The sequence below is a fragment of the Hypoxylon fragiforme genome (genome assembly GCF_022984875.1).
Source record: "Hypoxylon fragiforme strain CBS 206.31 chromosome Unknown GGS25scaffold_6, whole genome shotgun sequence".
Taxonomy (NCBI): domain Eukaryota; kingdom Fungi; phylum Ascomycota; class Sordariomycetes; order Xylariales; family Hypoxylaceae; genus Hypoxylon; species Hypoxylon fragiforme.
Window position 1 is genome coordinate 822,983 of NW_026054761.1, and position 22,930 is coordinate 845,912.

The 22,930-nt window shown below is 42.0% G+C and overlaps 5 protein-coding genes and 1 non-coding gene across 6 annotated transcripts; 4 read left to right on the top strand and 2 right to left on the bottom strand.

Moving 5' to 3' along the window:
• The first annotated feature begins 3,392 nt into the window (after nt 1-3,392).
• On the top strand, nt 3,393-4,687 carry GGS25DRAFT_316614 (uncharacterized protein). The gene has a single exon (XM_049257776.1). It carries the CDS (start codon nt 3,492-3,494, stop codon nt 4,638-4,640), a length of 1,149 nt encoding a protein of 382 aa, XP_049115437.1. The 5' UTR covers nt 3,393-3,491; the 3' UTR covers nt 4,641-4,687.
• Nucleotides 4,688-5,313: 626 nt separating this feature from the next.
• Nucleotides 5,314-7,127, bottom strand: GGS25DRAFT_494151 (uncharacterized protein). The gene is made up of 3 exons (XM_049261326.1): nt 6,438-7,127; nt 5,766-6,326; nt 5,314-5,690 (listed from the first exon to the last, which is right to left on the bottom strand). Exons 1-3 carry the CDS (start codon nt 6,730-6,732, stop codon nt 5,536-5,538), a joined length of 1,011 nt encoding a protein of 336 aa, XP_049115438.1. The 5' UTR covers nt 6,733-7,127; the 3' UTR covers nt 5,314-5,535.
• Nucleotides 7,128-13,444: 6,317 nt separating this feature from the next.
• On the bottom strand, nt 13,445-15,119 carry GGS25DRAFT_494153 (alpha/beta-hydrolase). Its single transcript, XM_049261327.1, has one exon. It carries the CDS (start codon nt 14,780-14,782, stop codon nt 13,610-13,612), a length of 1,173 nt encoding a protein of 390 aa, XP_049115439.1. The 5' UTR covers nt 14,783-15,119; the 3' UTR covers nt 13,445-13,609.
• A 1,108-nt stretch (nt 15,120-16,227) lies between these two features.
• GGS25DRAFT_514646 (aspartyl-tRNA synthetase) lies at nt 16,228-18,966 on the top strand (the record flags this gene model as incomplete). Its single annotated transcript, XM_049263012.1, has 1 exon — nt 16,228-18,966. The coding sequence occupies one exon, from the start codon at nt 16,228-16,230 to the stop codon at nt 18,964-18,966; it is 2,739 nt and encodes a 912-aa protein (XP_049115440.1).
• An 817-nt stretch (nt 18,967-19,783) lies between these two features.
• GGS25DRAFT_514647 (polysaccharide lyase family 1 protein) lies at nt 19,784-21,399 on the top strand (the record flags this gene model as incomplete). Its single annotated transcript, XM_049263013.1, has 6 exons — nt 19,784-19,932; nt 20,006-20,150; nt 20,229-20,331; nt 20,401-20,660; nt 20,738-20,885; nt 20,945-21,399. 6 exons carry the CDS (start codon nt 19,784-19,786, stop codon nt 21,397-21,399), a joined length of 1,260 nt encoding a protein of 419 aa, XP_049115441.1.
• An 848-nt stretch (nt 21,400-22,247) lies between these two features.
• Nucleotides 22,248-22,351, top strand: GGS25DRAFT_t66. Its single transcript has one exon. It is a non-coding gene; the product is annotated as a tRNA-Tyr (tRNA).
• Nucleotides 22,352-22,930: the final 579 nt, after the last annotated feature.

Genomic DNA, 22,930 nt, shown 5'->3' on the forward strand with positions numbered 1-22,930 from the left:
CCTGGGAGTTTATGGTTGCAAGTTGTTGATAATAGGGGGGAAGATATTATCTTATACGGGGACCTCTAATCGTTTGTAAATACTCGGCTTCCAATGAGACTACGATACCTAATAGTACATAGGTATATATGCCAACCCAGCAATAGCATAGGCGGCATACGTGAAAGAAAATGCATGGCAAAGCGCTTGTTGACAACCTATTGTGGTATACTTGCCTATGCCTTGTGTTGCAGCTCTGCTGCAACCAAGAAGAAGAGGAAAGGAAGAAAGCTTGCCTGATTCCTAACTACTGTGGCGGAGTGCCAAAATATGGCTCTAGTGGAGCCTATGGTGCCTGAGGCACCTGCAACACCATGTCTCATCGAGCTATTGTCTTGACCGGAGCTTTCTAGGCCGTGCGTGCTCTCTTAGTATATACCGACCGTCGTGAGCTGAGTTCATGGCCCAGGCCTTGCGAGATGAGATGGCCTGTAGATAGTAACGGTTCTCACAGGAAGACATCTATATACTTGACTGCATAGTAACTTTCTAGGCGGGTATGCGTTGAGCGTTGCTTTTCTGTGTGGCACTAGGAATACTTGTTTACACGTGTCTAGTACCTATATGGGCACCGTATATACCCATCTGTCAGTATTTGGCATGGCATTTGAAACAGGTCACAATCTGAATACATCAATACTTGGTAACTAGGTACTTAGCATTACCTGTCTCGTTAGACAAGCTGGAAAGGAAGTGTCGAACTGGCAAAGTGGCGATTGTTGATTTTGGGCATCGATTCCATATCTCGAACCCACAGAAAAACCCCTAGTGACATTGACAGTATGCAGGACCGGAACTCCAGTTTACGGAAAACCCGGGCGCATTCTCTCGGGATATTTGGGCGCTGGCTTGGATGATATATGAAATCAAGGTTCAGACACCACTGTTCAGTGAATACGAGGACTATACTTCCCTCATACGCCAAATGGAAGTTTGGTTTGGGCCCTTGCCGCAGGAGTATCACGAGATTGCAAGAACCTATCTGAACAGAGACAATCCCCAGCAACTTGGGCCCATTGAAACAGGATCTTCGTATGCCACAACAGTGCGAGAAGACGGTCAACCATTCGGTCTGTATCGACATGAATCACTGTCATTAGAGGAAACAAAACAGATGAAACGGGAGCGGAGTAGAAGCATACGAGGAGGTGTTGACTGGAAACCCCGCTTACAAGCTTCTCTTGGTAAAGAACGACGTTGCTATGTTAGTAAGAATCGCTGAAACAACCTACATGTATATGGGATATACTTCGTCGGACGATATAGATTTCGAAACAAGCAGTTCGGATACCTCGGATTCGGGTGAGGGGGAAGAGGAGGAAGAAGTTCAGCAAGATATGAGCCTTGGACTTCTTGTTGACTCGAGGGGGCGCAGAGAGGCGACAAAGACGGGGGATTGCAGGATTTAAATAAAGGAGATAATGAAAATCGAAACCGACCACATCGCAGACACCTCTTGAGTCCGCGGAGATGTCAAAACTTGAAGGTTGACAAGTTGCAGTTGACCGGCGCTGAGATAAGCCCAACCTCAGAACCTGAAGCCTGAGGATAGCGGTACGGATCTAGGCCCGCCTCCATCTACCCTTCAGTCTCTAAGGAAAAGACCAACCAGTAATTCTGCAACACAAGGAGAACCAAAGCGACAACGCACAAAAGAACCATCAAGAGGGGAAAGGGGCAAATTAGGAGAGCGAAAAGTGGTCATGCTAGTAGATGAGGTGCTTCTTCTGTCGGATATATTGGCGCACATGTTCAAACACGGTCCGAAGGAACGCATCGACATAGATGCTGTGGTCGAATATGAATTTTCGGGGCGATAGGAGAGATACTGGGCGAATTAAGAATAATGATGCTGTCGACGATGTCTCGAATGCGATACGTATCATCTCGGACTCGAAGCAAAGCCACTTAGTTAGGATGGAAGCCCCCCTAAACAGGCAGACAGGCTAGTACCCAGGCGCACTCCGCACAAATAATAGACCCAGCATATGCGAGGTACATATTTTCGTGCTAGCAAAGACCGTTCTATTTCGTGGTCCGCTCTAGAGAGTAAGCACATGACTAGGACCTACCTACCATCAGCCCTATCCAATGTACCCATATTAGACTCCGCCATGATTGGATAATCTACGGACTTTTGATGATTTCTGCTTGGCAAGTTGTAGATCTTTGGAGATCTTTTGCTGTAACGAGAGATTCTGCGGGGAGTTTCTATCCTTGGACACGGAATTATTGATGTCTGGCTTACGGTACATGCGGCTCAGCAAGAAGGAAAAGCGAAGAAAAAAGAACATACAGTACCAAGATGCAAGACAGCGAGGATATCCATATGTACCCAAATAAGTTTGGTGTCGGTTGAAGGACGTTCATCTGTACGTTCATCTGTACCTACATATGCCGTACCAACTGACCTTTGCACATACAATGTGTGTGCCTATGCCACATCGTATTCTGTTATATGCAACGATTACACGAAAAGAAAGGTGCATATGCTCGTACTACCCACCATTACACAACGTCGTACGCGGCAACGATGTGTAATATTTGCTGAAGTGTGTTTTCAAAGAGACATCTGGCAAGCTACTATTGCCAAACCATAACGAACCATCACAGTGATTTTCCTAAGATTGGCTTTAATATTAACATTATGGAAGCTCTGCAAACATACGTGCGCAGGTGGATAGCCTACCTATTGAGAATCCTTCTACCTTCTTACCTTGGGTAACTTTAGAACATACTAACTTAGGTACCTAGTATGTTCCGACTCAGGTAGAAGCTGGCTTCAATCATCATGATTCTATGTAGGACTTGTAACTTTTTACAATACATAGTTTATCCCGCTGCCTTCAGCCCAACATAGGACACCCACGTGGTGGGTTTATTATTAGACTATGCCAAGTCCTTGGCATCACCAGCCTTCTCGCCGTTGGAAGCAATTACAGTGGATAGCTACGCACTGCCACATAGTGAGCTGGTACCATTCGGTATTAGGATCATCATGCAACGTACCCGTTGTTAGGGGGCCTGCACAATTATACGGCCGCCTGATTGGTCTCCGCCTCGCACTTGCGCCGCTCTACTGTTATTTCGTCCCGTCGTTGGGGCCGTATGTTGACCTGCGCGCAGCCGCACTTCGCACTTTTTGTCAGCCAGCAGCCAAGGCTCGATATAGCATCCTTCGACCAGCCTCGTGCTGTTAGTCGTATGTAGGTATTTGCGTGTGTAATACTGTATAGGACTAGGTACATAGGCATCGATATAACAGAGCGGTATACTCGGGATTAGAATATATAAGTTCCGGTCTATTGCCCGTTCAGTATAATCGATCTCACTATTCTCATCCTCACCAACATCTCTAATAATTTAATATTTATTCGATCTCACCCTTCCTCTTTTTTTCCTTCCCTCTTCCATACTCACCACTACAAGGCATAGCTAAAAACCCAATTCCAATGTCTTCCATCATAAAAATCACAACGTCTTTGGCGTGTCTAGTCACAGCCGTCCTAGCCAATGGCGGGGACTGCCCACCGGGCAAGGTGTTCTACTCATGCGCCAACGGATATCGGGGATGCTTCGAGAAGGACCCGTGCGCGCTTCCCCCGTTCACCAGCACCACTATCATCGACCCGAAACCCACCTCCATTGTGGACCGCGATACCCCAAAACCCACTGAAACTATCGTCGACACCCCGGGAGTCGGCGCTCGCTCCGATGACCCGACCCAGTGCGTGCCGGGCAAGGTGTTCTACTCGTGCGCCAACGGATACCGGGGCTGCTTCGCGAAGGACCCGTGCGATCTCCCGCCGGCGGCCAAGACATCCCTCGTGCTGCCGAAACCCACCCAAACCTTCGAGACCAAGGTCCGCCGCGATACCCCAAAGCCCACTGAAACTATCGTCGACACCCCGAACGTCGGCGCCCGCTCCGACGACCCGACGCAGTGCCTGCCCGGCAAAGTCTTCTACTCGTGCGCGAACGGGTACCGCGGGTGCTACGCGCAGGACCCGTGCGCGCTGCCCCCGATCGCCACCACCACTCCCCCCATCGGCACCGTGACCCCGACCCCGACCCCCACCGCCGGCGTCTGCGCCCCCGGCTCCACCGGCGAGGTCCGCCAGCCCAAGATGTACAACCTGTACCCGGCGCAGCCCGACCTCGCCGACCCGCCCGTGTCGCAGCTGGAGGTGCACCGCGTGGCGGGGTCCGCCGCTCGCGAGCAAGTGGCGATCTTCGCCGGGATCCCCGCGGGCGCGACGCAATGCGTGCTGCAGTGGCAGGCGGCGGCGGCGAGCGAGCGGCACTTCACCGTGGACGGCAACGGGTCCCTGGAGGCGGCGCGGCTGTCGGGGGTGCCGGCGGAGCCGGTGTCGGCGGGCAGCGTGGCGGGGCAGGTGGGCGGGGAGGAGGGGGTGCTGCACCCGGACTTCACGAACTGGCCGCTGGTGGCGACGGCGCACAACTCGACGGCGGGGGTCATCGCGTGCGCCGAGGCGCTCGCGTATAAGTTCGCGATCAACCAGGACAGCGCTTCGGGAGACGGGAGCGTGTTCCTGGCGCAGGATGCGAAGAATGGGCTGTATGTCAGCTACAAGTGCTAGGCGCGCTGCTGAAGCAACCAAGTAACAAACGATAGGAAATAAAGACGGTGGATGGGTATTGGATGGAGATGGTTTACTTCTTTTGGATTTTTCTTCATGACGTGGGGGGGTTACGAAAGCTCTGCTTGAAAGAAATGAGAGCGGTGGTGGTCATGGTCATGGTCATGGTCATGGTCATGGCCGGGACGATTCGGATTTTGGGATCGCTCGATCGATCAATCGGTCGGGCAAAACTTAAGCATTGGGAGGAGTTTCTTCGTTTCAAGCCTTTATTTTTTTTTGCCGGCATGCATACTTACTGATTTTAACTAACTGCATGAGCATTCTGATTATAGAGAAAGATGGCGTTCATTGGTGGCCACTTAGACGGGGTGCATTCCTTTTTGCCAGTCTTTGGGCATTTACATTTACACATTTACATAGCATTACGATTGTTTTTAAGATATACCGAGATATAGGTAGCTTACTGAAGCGTTTATAACTTTAAATATAATCACCACATTCCTTTACATACCTAGCCGCTTCCATATTGACTCGCTGTGATATTTTTATGAGTGCTGATAGAAGCGTACCTTTGAGTCTAGGTCAACACTCACAACCCCTGGAGCTGGAATAGTAGGAGATATGAATCTGAACTAAGGCTCCAAGTAATAAGACATAGGTAAAACCTAGTCACGGGAGAAGCCCGACAGATAAAGTCTTGTTGAAGCATCTGATTATTCCTCAGCTATCCATATACCTAATCACGGCCAACAATACTACTAATACTCTGTACACCATATATCAATCATCCAAGCCAAGTCTAAGTTTATCATTACAATTCATATCCCAGTCTATATATTCCTCTAAGTATGTACCTAGGAAGGGTATCGCATATCCATATCTTCGTGTACGTTTACTGCCGCAGCGGTTTCTCATTCCCATTCCTCTTCTGAGCCTGCCGTTTCAGGTCATCCATCCAGCTTTCTTTCTCGGCCTTTAGACTTCGATGAGTCCATAATACCGTGATAGCCGTCCATATTATAGTTAAGACGAGCGGTGCACCCCAGCCTAAGAGATTATTGGTCAGTATTTTAAAGTAGTAAACGAGGTAGGGCGTCGACGGGAAATGGGGGGCAGACTTACCAATACCGTAGGCGATCTCCTCAGGCACCGTCCACACCACCGCCAACGAACCGGCCCCGACAAGAAGGGATCCCACACCCCAGAACCAGTTCAGGCCTCTGATCAGCCGTCTGAAGACTCTGCTGACCCTGTAGCGCGTCCATAATCTCTCTCTGTACGTCTTCCCCGCGCCGCCATCAACCGCAACAACATCCTCGATGAAAACCAACAGCACAGGCGGCATCCTTACGCCCTTCGGTCTCGAGCTGACCTTGCACGTCGTAGACATATGTCTGACATCCATGAAACCGGTGAAGAGCGCCATAGCGCCGACCTGGATGAAGAACAGGGGTAGAGGAATGGCGAGGGGGCGGACCAGGGGATCGTGCGGGATGGAGGCGCCGATCAGGATGCCAGTCATGATGGTGTAGCCGACGGACAGCGTCATGTGGGTGAAGTCGAAGCGCCAGCGCTTGCCGTCCAGGGGCCGGTATTTGTCGTCCTTCTGGATGAGGCGCCAGGAGCGGTGGGCGAACTCGAGACCGGAGACGATTCCGAAGAAGGAGGTGATTATTGCGAAGACTTTGAGTGTTACATGTAAGTTTATGTTTGATCCAGAGTAGTATAGTAGTTGTCTCTGTGCTGGGGGTGGATGGAATAAGTTAAAGGGAGAATAGGATCACTAGTACTTACGAATGCCGTGTCTAAGGGTGGTGTCAAACCATAGCGGATAGTAGAGAACAATGGGTAAAATGCTTCCCTCTAGCAATAGCATCCCGCCAACTAGGAATAGCTTCTTCTTGTGCTCCATCAACCTGTAATTCAGCAGTGGCAGGCCGGGCAATTCCTCGCTCGGGTCTTTAGTCGCGGTTGCAGACGAAACCGTCGAGTTACCGGACTCGTCCGGGGCGGGAGGGGGATCTGAAGCAACATCTCCATTCTCCAGGTCCTTGGTTTCCAAGGCCTTACTGTCCATATCGTCGCTCATCGACGTCTTCTTGTGTTGGAAATATGCAAAGTGACAGCTGCTGTTCAAGGGTTTGCGGTAAAATGAAATACAATTAATCAAACAATCAATCGTTCAATCATTAGCTAGTTGAGTCACTTGAATGGACTCTATTAGATGGGAAGTAATTGATCCCATTTCTGTTAACACGAAGATTATGAACTTTGATGGAGAATGGGATATCGGGATGGAGTACAGTGTTATTCGATCGATCTGCTGTCGGTACATCAAGCAGTATGTACACAAATAGTGTAATGCGGTACGTACCATGTAGTATTGGGGATGGAGGATACCTACATAGTAGTACGAAGACTGACGAAAGCCCAGTGACAGAGGATGGCAATGACGTTTACCATTCTGAGGCTCCATGCAGGGATTATCCCTTAGAAGGAGCTTTTGGTCCTAACAAATCTCCGAACCGCCCTGGACCCGATCTAGCACATTATGCACTCTACAGGGCGCTATGACAGTTGTATGCAAGTAGTAGATGTTTATGGCAATAATAAACAGATAAACCATATGTATCTCACTACGGGACCCACTGTATGCTTATGTAACCTTGGGACCTATTTTATGAACATATATATTTTAAATCCTTTAAGACATTATCTTAATCTACTCTTAATAAACTATATTCTTAAATATTACCGACTTATATAAATTTTATAATTTTAAAATATAAAGCTTTAAATCTTAATATAAGAAATTAAAGAAATATAAATAATTATTTATAACGATAAAATGTTAATAATTATTAAATTTAATTAATTAATTATACTTATATACATAAATTTATAAATTATAAATTACTTTAATTATTATATATTATATTACTTTATATACATATAATTTACTTTATTAACCCATTTTATTTTATTAATTTCATTTAATTCGTTTTATTATTAATTAAACCTTATTTTATTTTCGTTTATTATTTTTATTATAATTAGTTTTTTAGTTTTTACGGCTTAAAGCTAACCCTTACCAAGTAATGAGATTAATTTAAAGGAGGAGTTTAAGAAATTAATTAACTTTTAATTTAATAAAAAAATATTTAATATTAATAATTATATCGATTATATAAATCGATAAATTATGCGCCGATTTAATAAAATTTAAAAAACTCTCACATTATTAATTAATCTTAACTAATAAATAATAAAAGTTAAGGGTTAATTAAGCTAGATTTTTAACATTTTAACCCGCTTTAATCTTAACGATAAATAAAAAGGTAAACCTCACTCACCACCCTTAAGCTAAAAAAACAAACCCCGCCCACCCCAGCCATAACCACAACTATAACCACTACCCCAACCACTACCCTAACCACAACTATAATAATAACCCTTAACCTTTCTTCCTCAACCATAATATTTATTTTTCTTTCCTACTTCTATTACTTATAAAAATAACAAACACCTTCCTAATAATAAAATAAACTTATAATAAGTTTAAATAACAAAAACCGCTTTTACTTTATAAGAAAAAAAAATCTAAAATATATAATTAAAGGTAATTTTTCCATAAAAAATAACCGGTTTTAATTATTACAAGATAAAAAATAAAATCGTTATACCATTAACTTTTAAAATACTTTAAGCAAATTATACCATATTTAATAAACTTTTAAATATTTAAAACCGTTTAAAAATTACTCTCGTTTTATATAACTTATAAATAATAAAAATGTTAATTAAAATCGATAAAAATTTCTAAGTAATCGTTATATACTTACGCATTAACTTAATTATATAAGTTATATTCCTTAAATATATTATTTAAATCTTAAATAAAAACCACATTATTTATAATTTAATAACTATATTTATAACCTTATTACCCTTTTAAAATAAAAACATATTTAACTTTATATAAAAATTAAAAAAAACATTTTATAAACTCTTATAATACACTTAAAACGAATATAACTACAAAAAAATCTTAATTAACATATTAAAAATAAATATATTAAACATTTAAATTTCACTTAAATATTATATCTTAAATTTTAATATAACTTAAATTATAAAAAAAATAATATAACTAACGGAAAATATCACACATTAAGTAATTAAACTAAAAATTTATAAAAACCTTATAATAATAATTTAACTATAAAATTAAACGGCTTTATTTTACCATATAAAAATAATAAAAACAACCTTAATAACGTTAAAAATTATAAAAATACTTTAATAAAATATAATTAACACTATTTTTAACAACGCTTATAAATTAATAATTTTTAACTTAAAAACTAACAACTAAAAAATTAGAACGACCTTAAAAAAAAATTATATAATAAAAAAAAGCACTATTTATTTTAATTATAAAAAAAAAAATCACTAAGTAAAAAATTACAAATAAAAAAGAAATTACCAAAATAAAAACCTTAAAAACACCCCTAATTAAAAAAAGTAACCAAATTAATTAAACTAAACAAACTAACTAATAACCTTTAAAAAAACATTATATTAAAAAGCCATCCATAAAATAAATAAAATAAAATCTAATATAAAACAACTTTCTAAAAAATCCTTTTTTATAAATAACATTAAAAACAATACACATAATAATAACATTATTAAACTATCGCCAAACTTAAGCAATAATTTAAACATTATTAATTAATAATTATCACAACTATTTAACACACCTTTAAAAAAAAAAAAAGAATAATAAAACAGCTATATCCATTTAATAAAAATAAACATAGCTAAAACATTAAAAAAACCTCCACCATAATAATATAAACTTATCTATAAAAAATATAATAAATTACATAACTTATTTCAAACCGTCTTAAAAAATAAATAAACTTTAATTATATTTTTTAATTATAACTACGTATTATATTATATTTTTAATTTATTAGTAAAATCTTACCATTATTATTAATTATAACAACTTGTAATAATAATTAACGTTAATAAAAAAAGCCTAAAAATTAAATATAATATTATTATTAAAACATAATTTAAAACTAAAACTAATTTTATAAAATTTTTCATTATATTAATAAACATTATATCAAATAATACATTCTTAAAAAACCTTATATTAAATAAAAAAATCTTCTATTAATAATAATTATTATACCATAAAAATAGTAATATCTCCCTTAAATAATATCTTAATAATCTTAAATTATTACACATTAATTATTTTAATATTAACATTATTACTAAAATAACATTCATTACGCACCTTATAATATATTAACATAAAAAAACTTCATTAAATAACCCGTTAATAATAAAATACCTATTAAAATACCCCATATAATACTTAAACATTTTTAATTAAATATAACGATAAAAAAATACCTATTTTCAAATAATCCATTATATTAACATTAAAGGATATTAACTTATTAAACTTCCCCCGTAATAATATAATTCACATTAAAAAAAAGCTTTACATAAATTTATTTAAACATATAAAAAAAAGCTAATTTAAAAAAGTAAAAACCTATAAGCATCCCCCTTTTTACTAACATTTAAAAAAACACTTAATCAAATTACTAAACCTAATAAAAACGATATAAATGTTATATAATAATTTTATTACGATTATTATAAATTAAATAAAAAAATAAAAAAGAACGCACACCCTTTACTAAACGCTATAAATAAAATTTAAAAAGCTAATAAATATAAATAATATCACTTTATTAATTTAAAAAATAGTTTTTAACACATTTTTATATATTCCTTTAATTAAAAAAAAACCATGTTTATTACATTATTTAAACTATATAAATAAATAATAATACTTTTTAACTTATGTAATACTTTAATAACATTTTAATCGCTTATAAAAAAAATACTTTTATTATTAAAAACATTTATATTTAAACTATTAAACGACATTTTAATTTAAGGCGATATAATTAAGTAATTTAACAAACGTATTAACCTATTTTTTCAACACTTTAAAAAATATAACATAATAATAAACTTACGAAAATCATAAATATTTGTTAATAAAAATATATTTCTTAAATTTATAATCTTAGAAAAAAATATCGAAATAAACCCTAATAAAATCGCTATAATTTAAAACAAACCAAAACTTAAAACCATAATAAATATATAAAATTTCGTTAATATAATAAACTACTTCCATAACTTAATTAAAAACTATTCCTTAAAAAATAACGCTTTAACTAACTTATTAAACGATTTAAAAAAATCTAAAATTAAGTTAATTAAAACAATTAAAGCTATATGAAAAAAAATCCACAACTTTATAACCTTAACGTTAATCGTAAAACCCTTTAATTAAAAAAAACCATATGTTTTAAAAACTAATAGTTTTAAAACCCACGTTAAAATAGCATTATTATAACCATATTTACACGAAAAACGCTTAACGTTTCATTTAATTATATATTTCTTAAAAAAATTAAACACCACTTAAAAACAATACTTTACTTAAGAAAAAAAATTACTAATAATTATATTATTGTTATAACATTAATAACACTAAGTTAAAAATAATAACGTAACCGTTATAACTAATCATAAATTTTTAAAAATAATTAACAATAAAATAAAATAACCTATAAAAATATTACATTTTTTCGACGCTATTAAACACTATAATATAAAACTTTTATACCAGCCTAATAAAATAAACGTTCTCGCAAATTACTTATTAAAACCACTTAAAAAAAAAAAAACAAGCTTATTTAAAATTAAAATTTAAACTATTAAATATCCATATAAACTATTTAAATATAACCTTTAAACCGTTTTTAAATATTTATATTACAACACATTATTACCACCTATAATTAATAAAAACTAATATTAAAAACATTTTATTATTATAAATAACTTGCTTATAAAAATCACCAAATATAAATAAGCATTAAATAACGCTCCACATAAAAATAAAATAATAACCTTAATAAAAATAATCTAATAAATAATTAAACTATATAAATTATTAAAAAAATTATAAGAAATTTATAAATAATAAAATCACACATTAATCGATATAATACTTTAAAATATTAATAAAAAATTATAACACCTCGAAATAACCTTACTCGTATAATAAGCTATTATTAAATGTTAAAGTTATTAATTAATAAAAAAACTAAACCTTTTATTATTTAACCTTTAATTAATTTAACCATTAATTCCTTTAACGTAATAAGTAATAAATCATATAAACATCGCTAAAATAAATATTTTAATCATAATTAAATACGTAACTAAATAAATAAAAGCCATAATAATATTAAATATTAATTTTTTAAATATAATTCCACTTTTAATTAAAATAAAACACACCTTTAACTTCTTAAAAAAATACATTAATAATAATACTAACGCTTTTATAAACGTTAAAACCGTAAATTAACATTAAAAAAACGAAACAATTATTAAACCGATAATATTAATTAAACCATAAAACAATAATAAAATAAAAAAAATAAATAAAAACATTAAACGCATAATACTTTGAAAACATTAAATAAACTTAACTTTAAAAAATTTCCCTTAATTACTATAAAAAGTAATAACTATCTTAAACCGCATTTTAAAACAAAATAATTATAACAATTTTTTTTTACTCTTTAAAACGCAACCACCATAAAAAAATTTAAAATTCATAAAATATATAAAAAAAACATAACACAATAAAGAAATTAAATTCCAACGTCACTTAATAATAAACCACGAAACACCCCTAACTTAAAACTAATATAAAAGCTTTAAAACCTTTAAAAACTAAATATATATTTACTTGTAAAAAAAAAAAAATCTTATATAAACCTTTACACTTAAAAACTAAATTCTTAAAATCCGCTAAAAAATAAACAAGTATAAGCCGTATTATAATAACCTTTAAACGATTATAAGTTACCATTTTAAAAACATATACCGTATAAAAAGCTTAGAAAAAATTAAATTTTTATTCAAATATAACGATATAAATTTATTCCCCGCATACATAAATAACAAATATCTAATATAAAGCTTATAATATAAAAATAAACGATTATTAAAATAAGATAAATAAAAATTAAAAAATAAAATTAACATAAAATAATTAAGATAATTAAGAAATTATTAAGAGAAAAAAGGTAATATATATCCCACTACGGAACCCACTATATGCTTATGTAATTTTAAGACCTATTTTGTAAACATATATATTTTAAATCCTTTGGGATATTATCTTAGTTTACTCTTAATAAACTATGTTCCCAAATGTTACCGACTTATATAAATTTTATGATCTTAAGACATGGAGCCTTAAATCCTAACATAAGGAACTAAGGAAGCATAACCATACCTAACTATGCAAGAATTAAATCTCCAAGATTTAGATCTAGTGCTGACGCTTGCACAGCCCGGGACATTGGTATAGCCCCACAATGGAAGCTACGGGATGACGTAGGTGGCCCTTAAGCTTTTGTCCCAGAGCTGTCAAATTCAAGATATCGATCACGCCTCCCTTCATCAAAGGTATATATGTACCTAAGAAAGTCCATGCTGCTTGTGGGTTTAACGTTTAAATCAATATATTCATGTCAAATACTGTTATAAATGATGAATTCAGGTCGCCAACGACAACCAGATGTCATGATATATTGGTGGTGGTATTTGAGTAAAAAGAAACTACACAGTAGGTACAGTAGGTACTAGCCATGCAGGTGTCAGACGCCTCCCTAGAGTAATAATACACAATTTATTGATTGGATATATACTCTAACATGATGGCCCAATGCATCAAAATACCAATGCCATTCTATTATATATAATACACGTAAACCGAGACAATTATGGTATCCCCAATGCTCAACCCCCACGCCGCAAAGCGCATTCATTCACTCGCCCATTCATTCCGTACCACTCCCATCCTTCTGGCCTGATCTTAACCTCGGCGCAAGCTTTATCGGAAACTGCGTGCTCGGATTCGTCTGCCCCTCCTCAAAGATACTCCGGAGCCTCTTGCAGCACTCCCCGTACAGCTTTTCGCTCTTCGGCGGCGGCTTCATCGGGTTCGGGCCTTTATCCCAGCCGTGCGCGACGCCGGGGACCATGGTGTAGTAGACGTTTTTCTCGATCGGCGGCCTCTGCAGCCGCTCCGCCAGCTCCTTGCCCTCGGGCAGCAGCATGTCCCACTCGCAGGTGTAGAAGATCACGTTGGGCGGCAGGCTCTCCTTGAGCAGCTCGTCGGACGCGCGGGAGGGCGAGAGGCACGGGTGCGAGAGGTTGAGCTCGGGGGGGAAGAGGTACGAGGCGTCGAAGAGGTTGGTTAGGACGGGCGGCAGGGTTGCTTCCGGACGGATCGCCGAAGCGCGGCGCTCGGCGCGGCTTAGTGTGTAGTCGGTGATCGGATACCAGGTTGCGATCGCCAGGATCCGGTACTCGGGTATCTTTGCCGTCTGCCGGTGCTCGTGTAAGCGGATGGGTGCTGTGATGGCGATGTTGCCGCCCGCGGAGAATCCCGACGTGGCAATCCTGTTGCTGTCTAGTCGTAGCTCCGTTGCGTTGTTGATTATGTACAGTAGGGCATCTGCACCGTCATCTACGGCTGTAGGGAAGGGACATTCGGGAGCCAGTCGATAGTCGACTGACACGAAGACGGCGCGGCATTTCTCGAGAATGAAGCGCGCGAACCTCGCATCATCCGAAGCGCTGCCCAGCGTAAAACCACCACCGTGAAAGTTCACGACCACCGGCCATTTGCTGCTATTCGGGTCCTTGTTGTACCCCTCCGGTACATAGAAACTCAGATTGAATTGACCGGGCTGATCAGACAGAGTGGAAGGTATGGATTTGAAGAAGTCTGGATTTGGCGGTCGAGGGGGCGCGAGAAAATGTAAGCCCATTCCAATGCATTGAAGAGACCTCCACCACCCGGCAGTCATGCGCAGTGAGAAGCGCGAAGGGGGAGCTCCTGTCTTATCTTTTGCCTTTTTCGGTTTCTCGTGAGGAGGTATCGTGTCTCTCGTTGCCTCATCTGGAGTGCTCCTCGTAGGAACTGGTATTCCTTCGACAGTTTGCATTTTGTGTTGTGATATTTCGTACTTATTTGACGATTGCGCAAGCTCGATGTCTAGCAAAACGTTAGGTATTGTAAAGCTAGTTTCGGGTCAAATAGAGCTTAGAAGCTTTGCATGACAATTTGGGATTATCTGAGTAAGACAATCCATAGGGAAGATTCTAAGGATACCCATATAATGTAAAGCAATACGCAATAAGTCTATGAACTAGCCAAGCGAGTAGTGAGCATCGTCAACAAAAATTGGTATGACAGAGGATATGACGTTTATCAGCTTTATCGGCCAGGGGCTGGCTCGAGCTTTAGTTCAAGTAAGCCCTGGCAGCCCCAGGCCCCCCAGCAGGCCCAGACAAACATCATCCTTGAACATCTAATTGAACATCTAAAATCAGGCTTGGCGCATAATTACTCGCAGATGTGGCTAATACCAGATAACTACATCAAGTACAAGATACGGTTGCTATGGCGCATCTATGGCAATTATGTACATGCATACCAAGAAATTCCTATTGTGATTGCATATTGAAATAAGAGGATAAAGAAAAGGAAATCCATAAAACAAAAATAGTGCCCTGAATTCGCCTCAAGGTTCATGCTTGGGCATGTCCACGCGAATACAATTTTTTAGAACACTAACCGACGGAGTCAAAAGGGGCGCCCGGGATCGATTTCCAAATTCTTACACACTTACAGTAGGTGAAAAGATGTTCAATTCATGATGTCATGAGTCTCACCGACCCATAGAACAGACAAACAAGAGAGGTTGATTCCCGTTGAGTGTGGCGTCTCCGTCGCCCATAACCCCTGCATTAACAGGCCCATAAAAGCAACTCTAGATAATGGGGGTTTCCGAATCAGGATAGTACTGGAAGCTGCATCGGTTTCTGATTGGCTGATGTTACAAGTGCCGGTCCGGTCTAAAAGCTCCGGGTGGATGCCCCGATGCATCACTTTCGTCACATATGCGCGAAGCCGGGAACCTCGATGTTTTTTTTTTCTAACGTTGTGTATACACCAGAGTAGCAACAGGCAACCTATCATTTGGTCATACATATTCATGGATATGAATGTATGTCTTAATCATAGGGTCACCGCAACTGCCCGAAATTGCGCAAATAGAATTAAAAAGTATTAAAAAAAATAGAAGTACGTTAACTGCTAGGTAATTAGGGAGAGGCGAAGAGTAGGTAGGGCCCCTTAGGTTCCAAGGTTACCAGCCAACTTTGCGCCAAGTTCTTTTATAAACTCATCTGCGGCCCGTTCACCCATTGCTTTTTGAGAAACATATGTACTCGAGAGCGAACTGCTATACTTAAAGATTTACCTTCCATACTTTACCTCTTGTACCATTACAGAGGCACTTTACACCAACCATCAAAACACGATCGCAGACAGTTCACCATATTTCCATTTCACCCCACAAGAAATATCTCTTAAACAGATAACGCAATGCCTTCCCTCGGGCTCAAGAAGCCCCTTCTCCTACTTAATCGGATTGTGGGACACACCACTGCCAAAAACCACATCACAAAGATACACCTAGGTGACACGGATGCGTTGGAGGAAGCGTCGGACAAGAAGCAGTTAAAAGCCATATACGAAAAGCAAGCAAAGAAGGAACTAGCAAAAGAAGAGCAGCAATCAATACAAGCGAGGCGGAAAGACGAGGAGGAAGCCGCCCTAGCTTCCGAGCCGCCAGAGCTGCGGGAGAGCTACGGTACAGTGACCGATGAGACCCTGCCGCCTTCGTCCCGACTGCACCAGCTATCGGCCGACCGTGTTGGGGAGACTATCAGCTTTACCGCGCGCCTTCACCATGTGCGGCCGGTAAGTTCTAAATTAGCCTTCATCCTGTTGCGCCAGCAGATGGATACGGTGCAAGGCGTTTTACAAGCCAACGAAGGCGTCGTATCGGAGAATTTCGTAAGATGGGCAGAGCACTTGAACAGCGAGTGCCTGGTGCATGTTAAAGGTACCGTGCGCGAACCACCGGAGCCGATCAAGACGTGCAGCATACACAACCTTGAAATCACCATTGAGAGTATGCACGTGTTGGTGTCTGTGCAGGAGCCTATACCTATCGACACCTACAACATGGAGCAAGTGGAGGAAAACGAAGAGACGCACGAGAAGCAGTTGATGGCCTCGAACCGAACCCGTGTGGCGAACCGACTGATCTATCTGCGCACGCCAGTCATGCAGAGCGTGTTCCGCGTGCGATCGACGATCTGCAACATCTTCCGCTCAACCTTGGAGGAACAAGGATTCATCGAGATCCAGACCCCTAAACTGCAGCCAGCTGCGACCGAGTCGGGAGCTGAAGTGTTCAGAGTGAACTACTTCGGTCGGAACGCTTTCTTGGCCCAGAGCCCACAGTTAGCGAAGCAGATGGCAATCTCTGCCGACTTTGGCCGCGTCTTTGAGATTGGGCCAGTCTTCCGGGCGGAAGACAGCAACACCCACCGACATTTAACGGAATACACCGGCTTGGACCTAGAAATGGAGATCCACAAGGACTACCATGAGGCCATGGACGTGATTGACAACATGCTGAAGTCTATCTTCAAGGGCATCTACTCTCGCTGTCGCAAGGAGCTGGACAACGTCAAATCGAAATTCCCGCACGAGGATTTGGTCTGGCTAGATCAGACCCCGCGCCTCAGCTTCAAGGAAGGAGTTCAGTTACTAAACTCATCGGGCTGGCAAGACGACGACGGAAAGCCAGCTTCGGAAGACGAGGACCTAGGGACGCGATCAGAAATCCGGCTTGGGCAGCTCGTGAAAGAGAAATACGGCACCGACTACTACATCCTCGACAAGTTCCCCTCCTCGGCACGGCCATTCTACACGCACTTGGATCCGAAAGACGAGACCGTCACCAACTCCTTCGACATCTTCCTCCGCGGCCAAGAAATCACCACGGGAGGCCAAAGGATCAACAACCCACAACTACTACTCGAGCGCATGAAGAAAGCCGGCGTCGACCCCGACGGCATGGAAGAGTACATGCAAGCCTTCGAATGGGGCGCGCCGCCGCACGCCGGGTGCGGCATCGGGCTCGAGCGCGTGCTCTTCCTACTCCTCAACCTCGGCGACGTCCGCAACGCCACGCTCTTCCCGCGCGATCCGAAATCGCTTCCCGCCAAGAACCTCGACGCCTCCGACAAGACGCCGTTCCCGGAGGCCGACACGGTGCGGTACGCGTACGAGGAGGACCACTCCAACGAGCACCTCCCCGACCTGGAGAAGCTGATCGTCAACTACGGCGACGCGACCAACACCTCCTGGCTCGACGACCGGTACAAGATCTGGCGGGACGTCGAGACGGGCGCCGCGGTCGGCTACGCCGAGGAGAACGGGTACGCGATGATCATGGGCAACCCGCTCTGCGACGCGCGGCAGTACCCGATCGTCATCGGCGCGTTCCTGCAGCACCTCAAGAACAACGAGGATCTGCGACCTATCTGGATCCTGGTCTCGGCACAGGTCGAAGAGATCCTGGGCGCGAAGCTAGGCTGGCGGACCCTCACCTGCGTGGCGGAGGAGCGCGTGGATGTGAACAGCGCGAACCGGACGGTGAAGAAGGAGCGGCAGGCCAAGAACGCTGACATCAAGATCCACGAGACGGTGCTGGGGCAAGAAGTGCCCGAGGAGGTGCGCGCGCGGTGCGACAAGCGCATCGAGGACTGGAAGGAGGGCCGTAAGGGCCGCAAGCAGGTGCACATCACGGAGGTGCGGCCGTGGCAGGCGATGGCGCACCGGCGGTACCTGTGGGCGGAGGACAAGAGCGGCGAGATCGTTGGCTTGGTGATCCTGCACCGGCTATCGCCCGAGCACGGGTACCAGATCAAGTTCGCGCTTGATTTCCCTGGCTCGCCGTCTGGCAGTATCGAGACGCTTATCTCGCGCGCCATCCAGAGCCTGACCGCGTCGGGCGTCAGCGACGTCACCTTCGGCGCAGGCGCCATGGATGAATTGGTCATCGGTAGCAATTTGAACGGCATCAAGGCAAAGCTCCTCAGCCGCACGTACAAGGCCGTCGCGCAGCAGCTCCGGCTCATCGCCAAGAGTGAGTTCAGGGAGAAGTTCGGCGTCAAGCACGACCCCGTGTACATATGCTACCCGTTCATGGGGTTAGGGGTTTCCGGCGCCAGGACGCTAATCAAGTTCTTCGAGGATGAGATGTAAAACATGTCATTCCTTTTTCTTTCTTTTCTCTCTTGTCGGGTTGGAAGCAGGGTACCTCATAGCTTTCTTTTCTTTTGTTCTCTTCATTTACATTGAAGCGTAGCCGGGCGAGATGACTTTTGTTTCCTTTTCGATTCGATATACCAGGGTTTTTAGATCATGAACTGTTGACGATTATATTTGGGAATGAGTTGATACCCTGAAGGGCGGTAATAAATGTTGCATGAGATGTTATACAGGGAAGAAGATGCTAATAGAGATTTCGTCTTGGTATAATTGTTATGCTATATTTTTTCGAGTAAACGTGACTGTGACAGCCTTGGATTAAACAATCTTCGATAGTATCTGCCCATGAGGCTCGAAGGCACCTATTGACCTATCATCCGATTTTTATTAGTTTTAAAAGGGGTAGAGCCTACCTAACCTACCTAGGTAGGTGTTAAATATCTTTGCAGGAACCCCGGGTGAAGTCGTGGTGCCTCCCACGGCGATTCAATCTCGTATTCACAGCACTGCATGGCCGTCAAGTTTAGCCTGCACTAAACCCCTGACATTAGGCCCCGGCATCCTGCCCGATCTTGACTTCGGTGCCGTCGCCAACGTTTCATCATTGGGGCATTTACCACCCCCGGCTCTCTTAGCAAGTCTTGGATTAGGATAATTGCGAGCCTTGGAACGCTAAATATCTGGAAGCAGCCACTCTAGTAACGGTTTGTGGTGTCCTTTTTCTCCACGACGACGGCGTTAGTTCGCTACCTCCTCAACACCAACATCAATAACACTCCGTGTTTAGGCGTCGAACATCGCCCTCGCAGCCATGGTCGCCTTCAAGTCTTGGGTAATCGCATCCCTCGCGACAGCCCTTCCGGGCACATCGGCACTTCTTGCGTTCCCCGGGGCCGAAGGGTTTGGGCGCAATGCCGTCGGAGGCAGAACGGGGTCGGTCTATCATGTCACGAATCTAGAGTAAGTAAGACTAGACACGTTAAATACTTTGGTGCTCCAAAGTAAATAAATTAATCTCATGAACACTTCGTAGCGACTCGGGCACCGGGTCTTTCCGTGACGCAGTGTCGAAAGCGAACCGCATCGTCGTCTTCGACGTGGGCGGGACCGTTAAGATCAAGACGCGGATCGCGGTTTCGAAGAACATCTACATTGCCGGACAGACAGCGCCAGGCGACGTGAGTATTATCTGCCGTGTTCTGATGTGAAAAAAAAAAGAAAGGAGAAAATTGCTGATACTGTATTTTGCGCTCAAGGGCATCACGATTTACGGCAACGGCATGTCGTTTTCTAACGCGAACGATGCCATTGTACGATATGTTCGATTTCGCATGGGAAAGGGTGGCGATTCGGGTAAAGGTAACTTAGTGCTTGCTATCCGAAGATGTTGTAGGACCTAAAAGATCACACATTAACCTCTAATCATAGACGGGATCACCATCGCTGAAGGCAGCAACATGATCTTCGACCACGTCTCAGCCACCTGGGGTCGCGATGAGACCTTCTCCATCAACGGCGAAGTGCACAACGTTACGGTGCAGAACACCATCATCGGGCAGGGTTTGGAGACGCACTCTTGCGGCGGACTGATGCAGTCGGATTTTGGCATCAGTCTCTTCAGAAACTTATATATCGACAACAAGACGCGAAACCCCAAGGTAAAGGGTATGAACGACTTCCAAAACAATGTGAGTCAGATGTTCCAAGCGTGAAGTTGATTTGATTCCCCACCCCACCAGCCCATTATTTGCTAACGCTGTATAAGGTGGTCTATAACTGGGGAGGTGGCGGCGGCTACATTGCCGGCGACAGCGCTGGCCAGAGCCAGGCCAACATCATCAACAACTACTTCATCTCCGGGCCGAGCACGGGTGTGACAGCTTTCACGCGCGGAAACGCCAACTTCCAGGGCTGTAAGTGCTTATAGATACCTATCCACCGCTCTTCAGGGGCGTGAGCTCACTCTCCCTAGATGTATCGCAGAACTACTACGACAGCAATAAGGACGGCTCTCTGAATGGTTCTCCGCTCTGTGTCGAGACCTCTTGTTATAGCGATATGAGCATTCAAAAGACGCAGTTCGACTATCCAAGCCCGCAGAGTCTGATGAGTGCGCCCGATGCAGTGACGTACGTTCTTGATAATGTCGGCGCCAAGTTTCCAGTACGCGACAGTGTGGATGAGGGCCTCGTTGCGGAAGTGAAAAGCTTCGGCAAGAAAGGGGCACTGATCAGCGGAGAGGATGCGAGCTCTGTAGGAGGGGTTGGTGGGACTGCACCCAAAGATACTGATGGCGACGGGATCCCTGATGAGTGGGAAAATGCACATGGGTTGAATCCTGCCGATGCAAGTGATGCGATGAAGATCAGCAGCTCTGGATACGCGAATATTGAAGTGTATCTGAACTCTCTGGTTCCTTCCTCCTAGGAAATCAGGGCTGCGAGTTTGTTAGAACAGCATATTGTGAAGGCCATGCTACTAGGTAGACAGTAACCATAGCACAATTCAAATTCTAAGCTGACAACAAACGAGAGCGAATACCACAGCATGTATGACAGAAAACTCTCGCATAAGCAAGGAGCCTCTTTGCTCGTGGGTGGTAGTGCATAAACGTTGGTGCTCTGAACAAGCGGCCGCTTCACGAGGTCGCCGAAGTGGTTCAAGGACTAACAGCGCTCCAAAACCCTCTTATACTGGGGTTTTTTTCTTTTCATAAAGTCCACGAGATGACGATGCAAATATATACTATTATTATCTGAGAAGCATATTAGCATCCTCGATGAAGTCCAAGTTCCAAAACTTGTGAGATACTTGACTGTGATCACAAAGTACTACCCCAGATTCCAGCACCAACTATGAAGAAACCGTATACATGATCTCCATAGGTTAGTGAACGACGATCCAGTTATAGTCCGTGGCAAAAGAGTCTGACGGCAAAGACATCATGATCCCCTAATGCTTGGCATCTTACGTACTGGAGCTGTCATAATCTACGAAGCAGTAAGCAGCAAGTAAGCAGTAAAAGTTAAGAGTTAAGCCAAGCAGCCAAGCCAAGCACATTGCCTAGGTACAGTACCTTACCTGCCTACCTCTCTTAGCCGCTCTGGCCCCCTACGTAGGTTAGTTGAGTTGCTAGCCGCCATCGTACATGCATACGGCCCCCACCCACCAACGGATATTTCCCAATACGATACAGATGCACGAATCTGATTGGCTTTCCTCCACACGACCACTTCGCTATCTAGTTAAGCCCCAACCGCGGCAGAAATTTTCATCCCTTGGTGGTCTAGTTGGTTATGGCGTTCGGCTGTAATTGTTTAATTGTTTCAATAATTAGTTGTTTACCGAAATGTCACCGGTTCGATTCCGGTCCGAGGGATCGTTTACTTTTTTTGGTTCTTCTTATTGTTGCTTGCTTTTTATTTCCGAGATTCTCATTTTTGAGGTTCAATGTTTTGAGGTTCAATGTTGTTTTGTCGCATTTTGAAAAATCAAATCCAGTGAAAAAAATTAGGGTGTGGGGTACTTGGCGATTTAGGGGGGGGGAAGGGATGACATAATGCAACCGTCGCATGTAATCCTCTAAATTTGGTCAGTGTATGGGCTAAGGGTGTCCACGTGACCTCCCCCTTTTCCATGCCCCCTCTGTAGTCTCCCATGTCTAGTACCTATCCTTCATCAAGCACTTGGGCTACGATTGCGTACTGGGCCTTTAAATATAACGCCTGAGTAGCAAACGTTTTTCAAGCAGAGAAAACAATAAGAATCATTCCCACAGAAGCTTCGTACCTAGGTACTTCAACTCTGGAGAGTCACTGGAGACTCTATAATCCGAGCATCCCAACAAAAGTTATATTTCAGTCTTAAAATTACTTTTATTTACGCACTCGTTTCCGATAAAATCGCCGCCCCCGAAGCCGATAGCCATCACTTGGACGCGCCCCTTTTTACTAAGCGA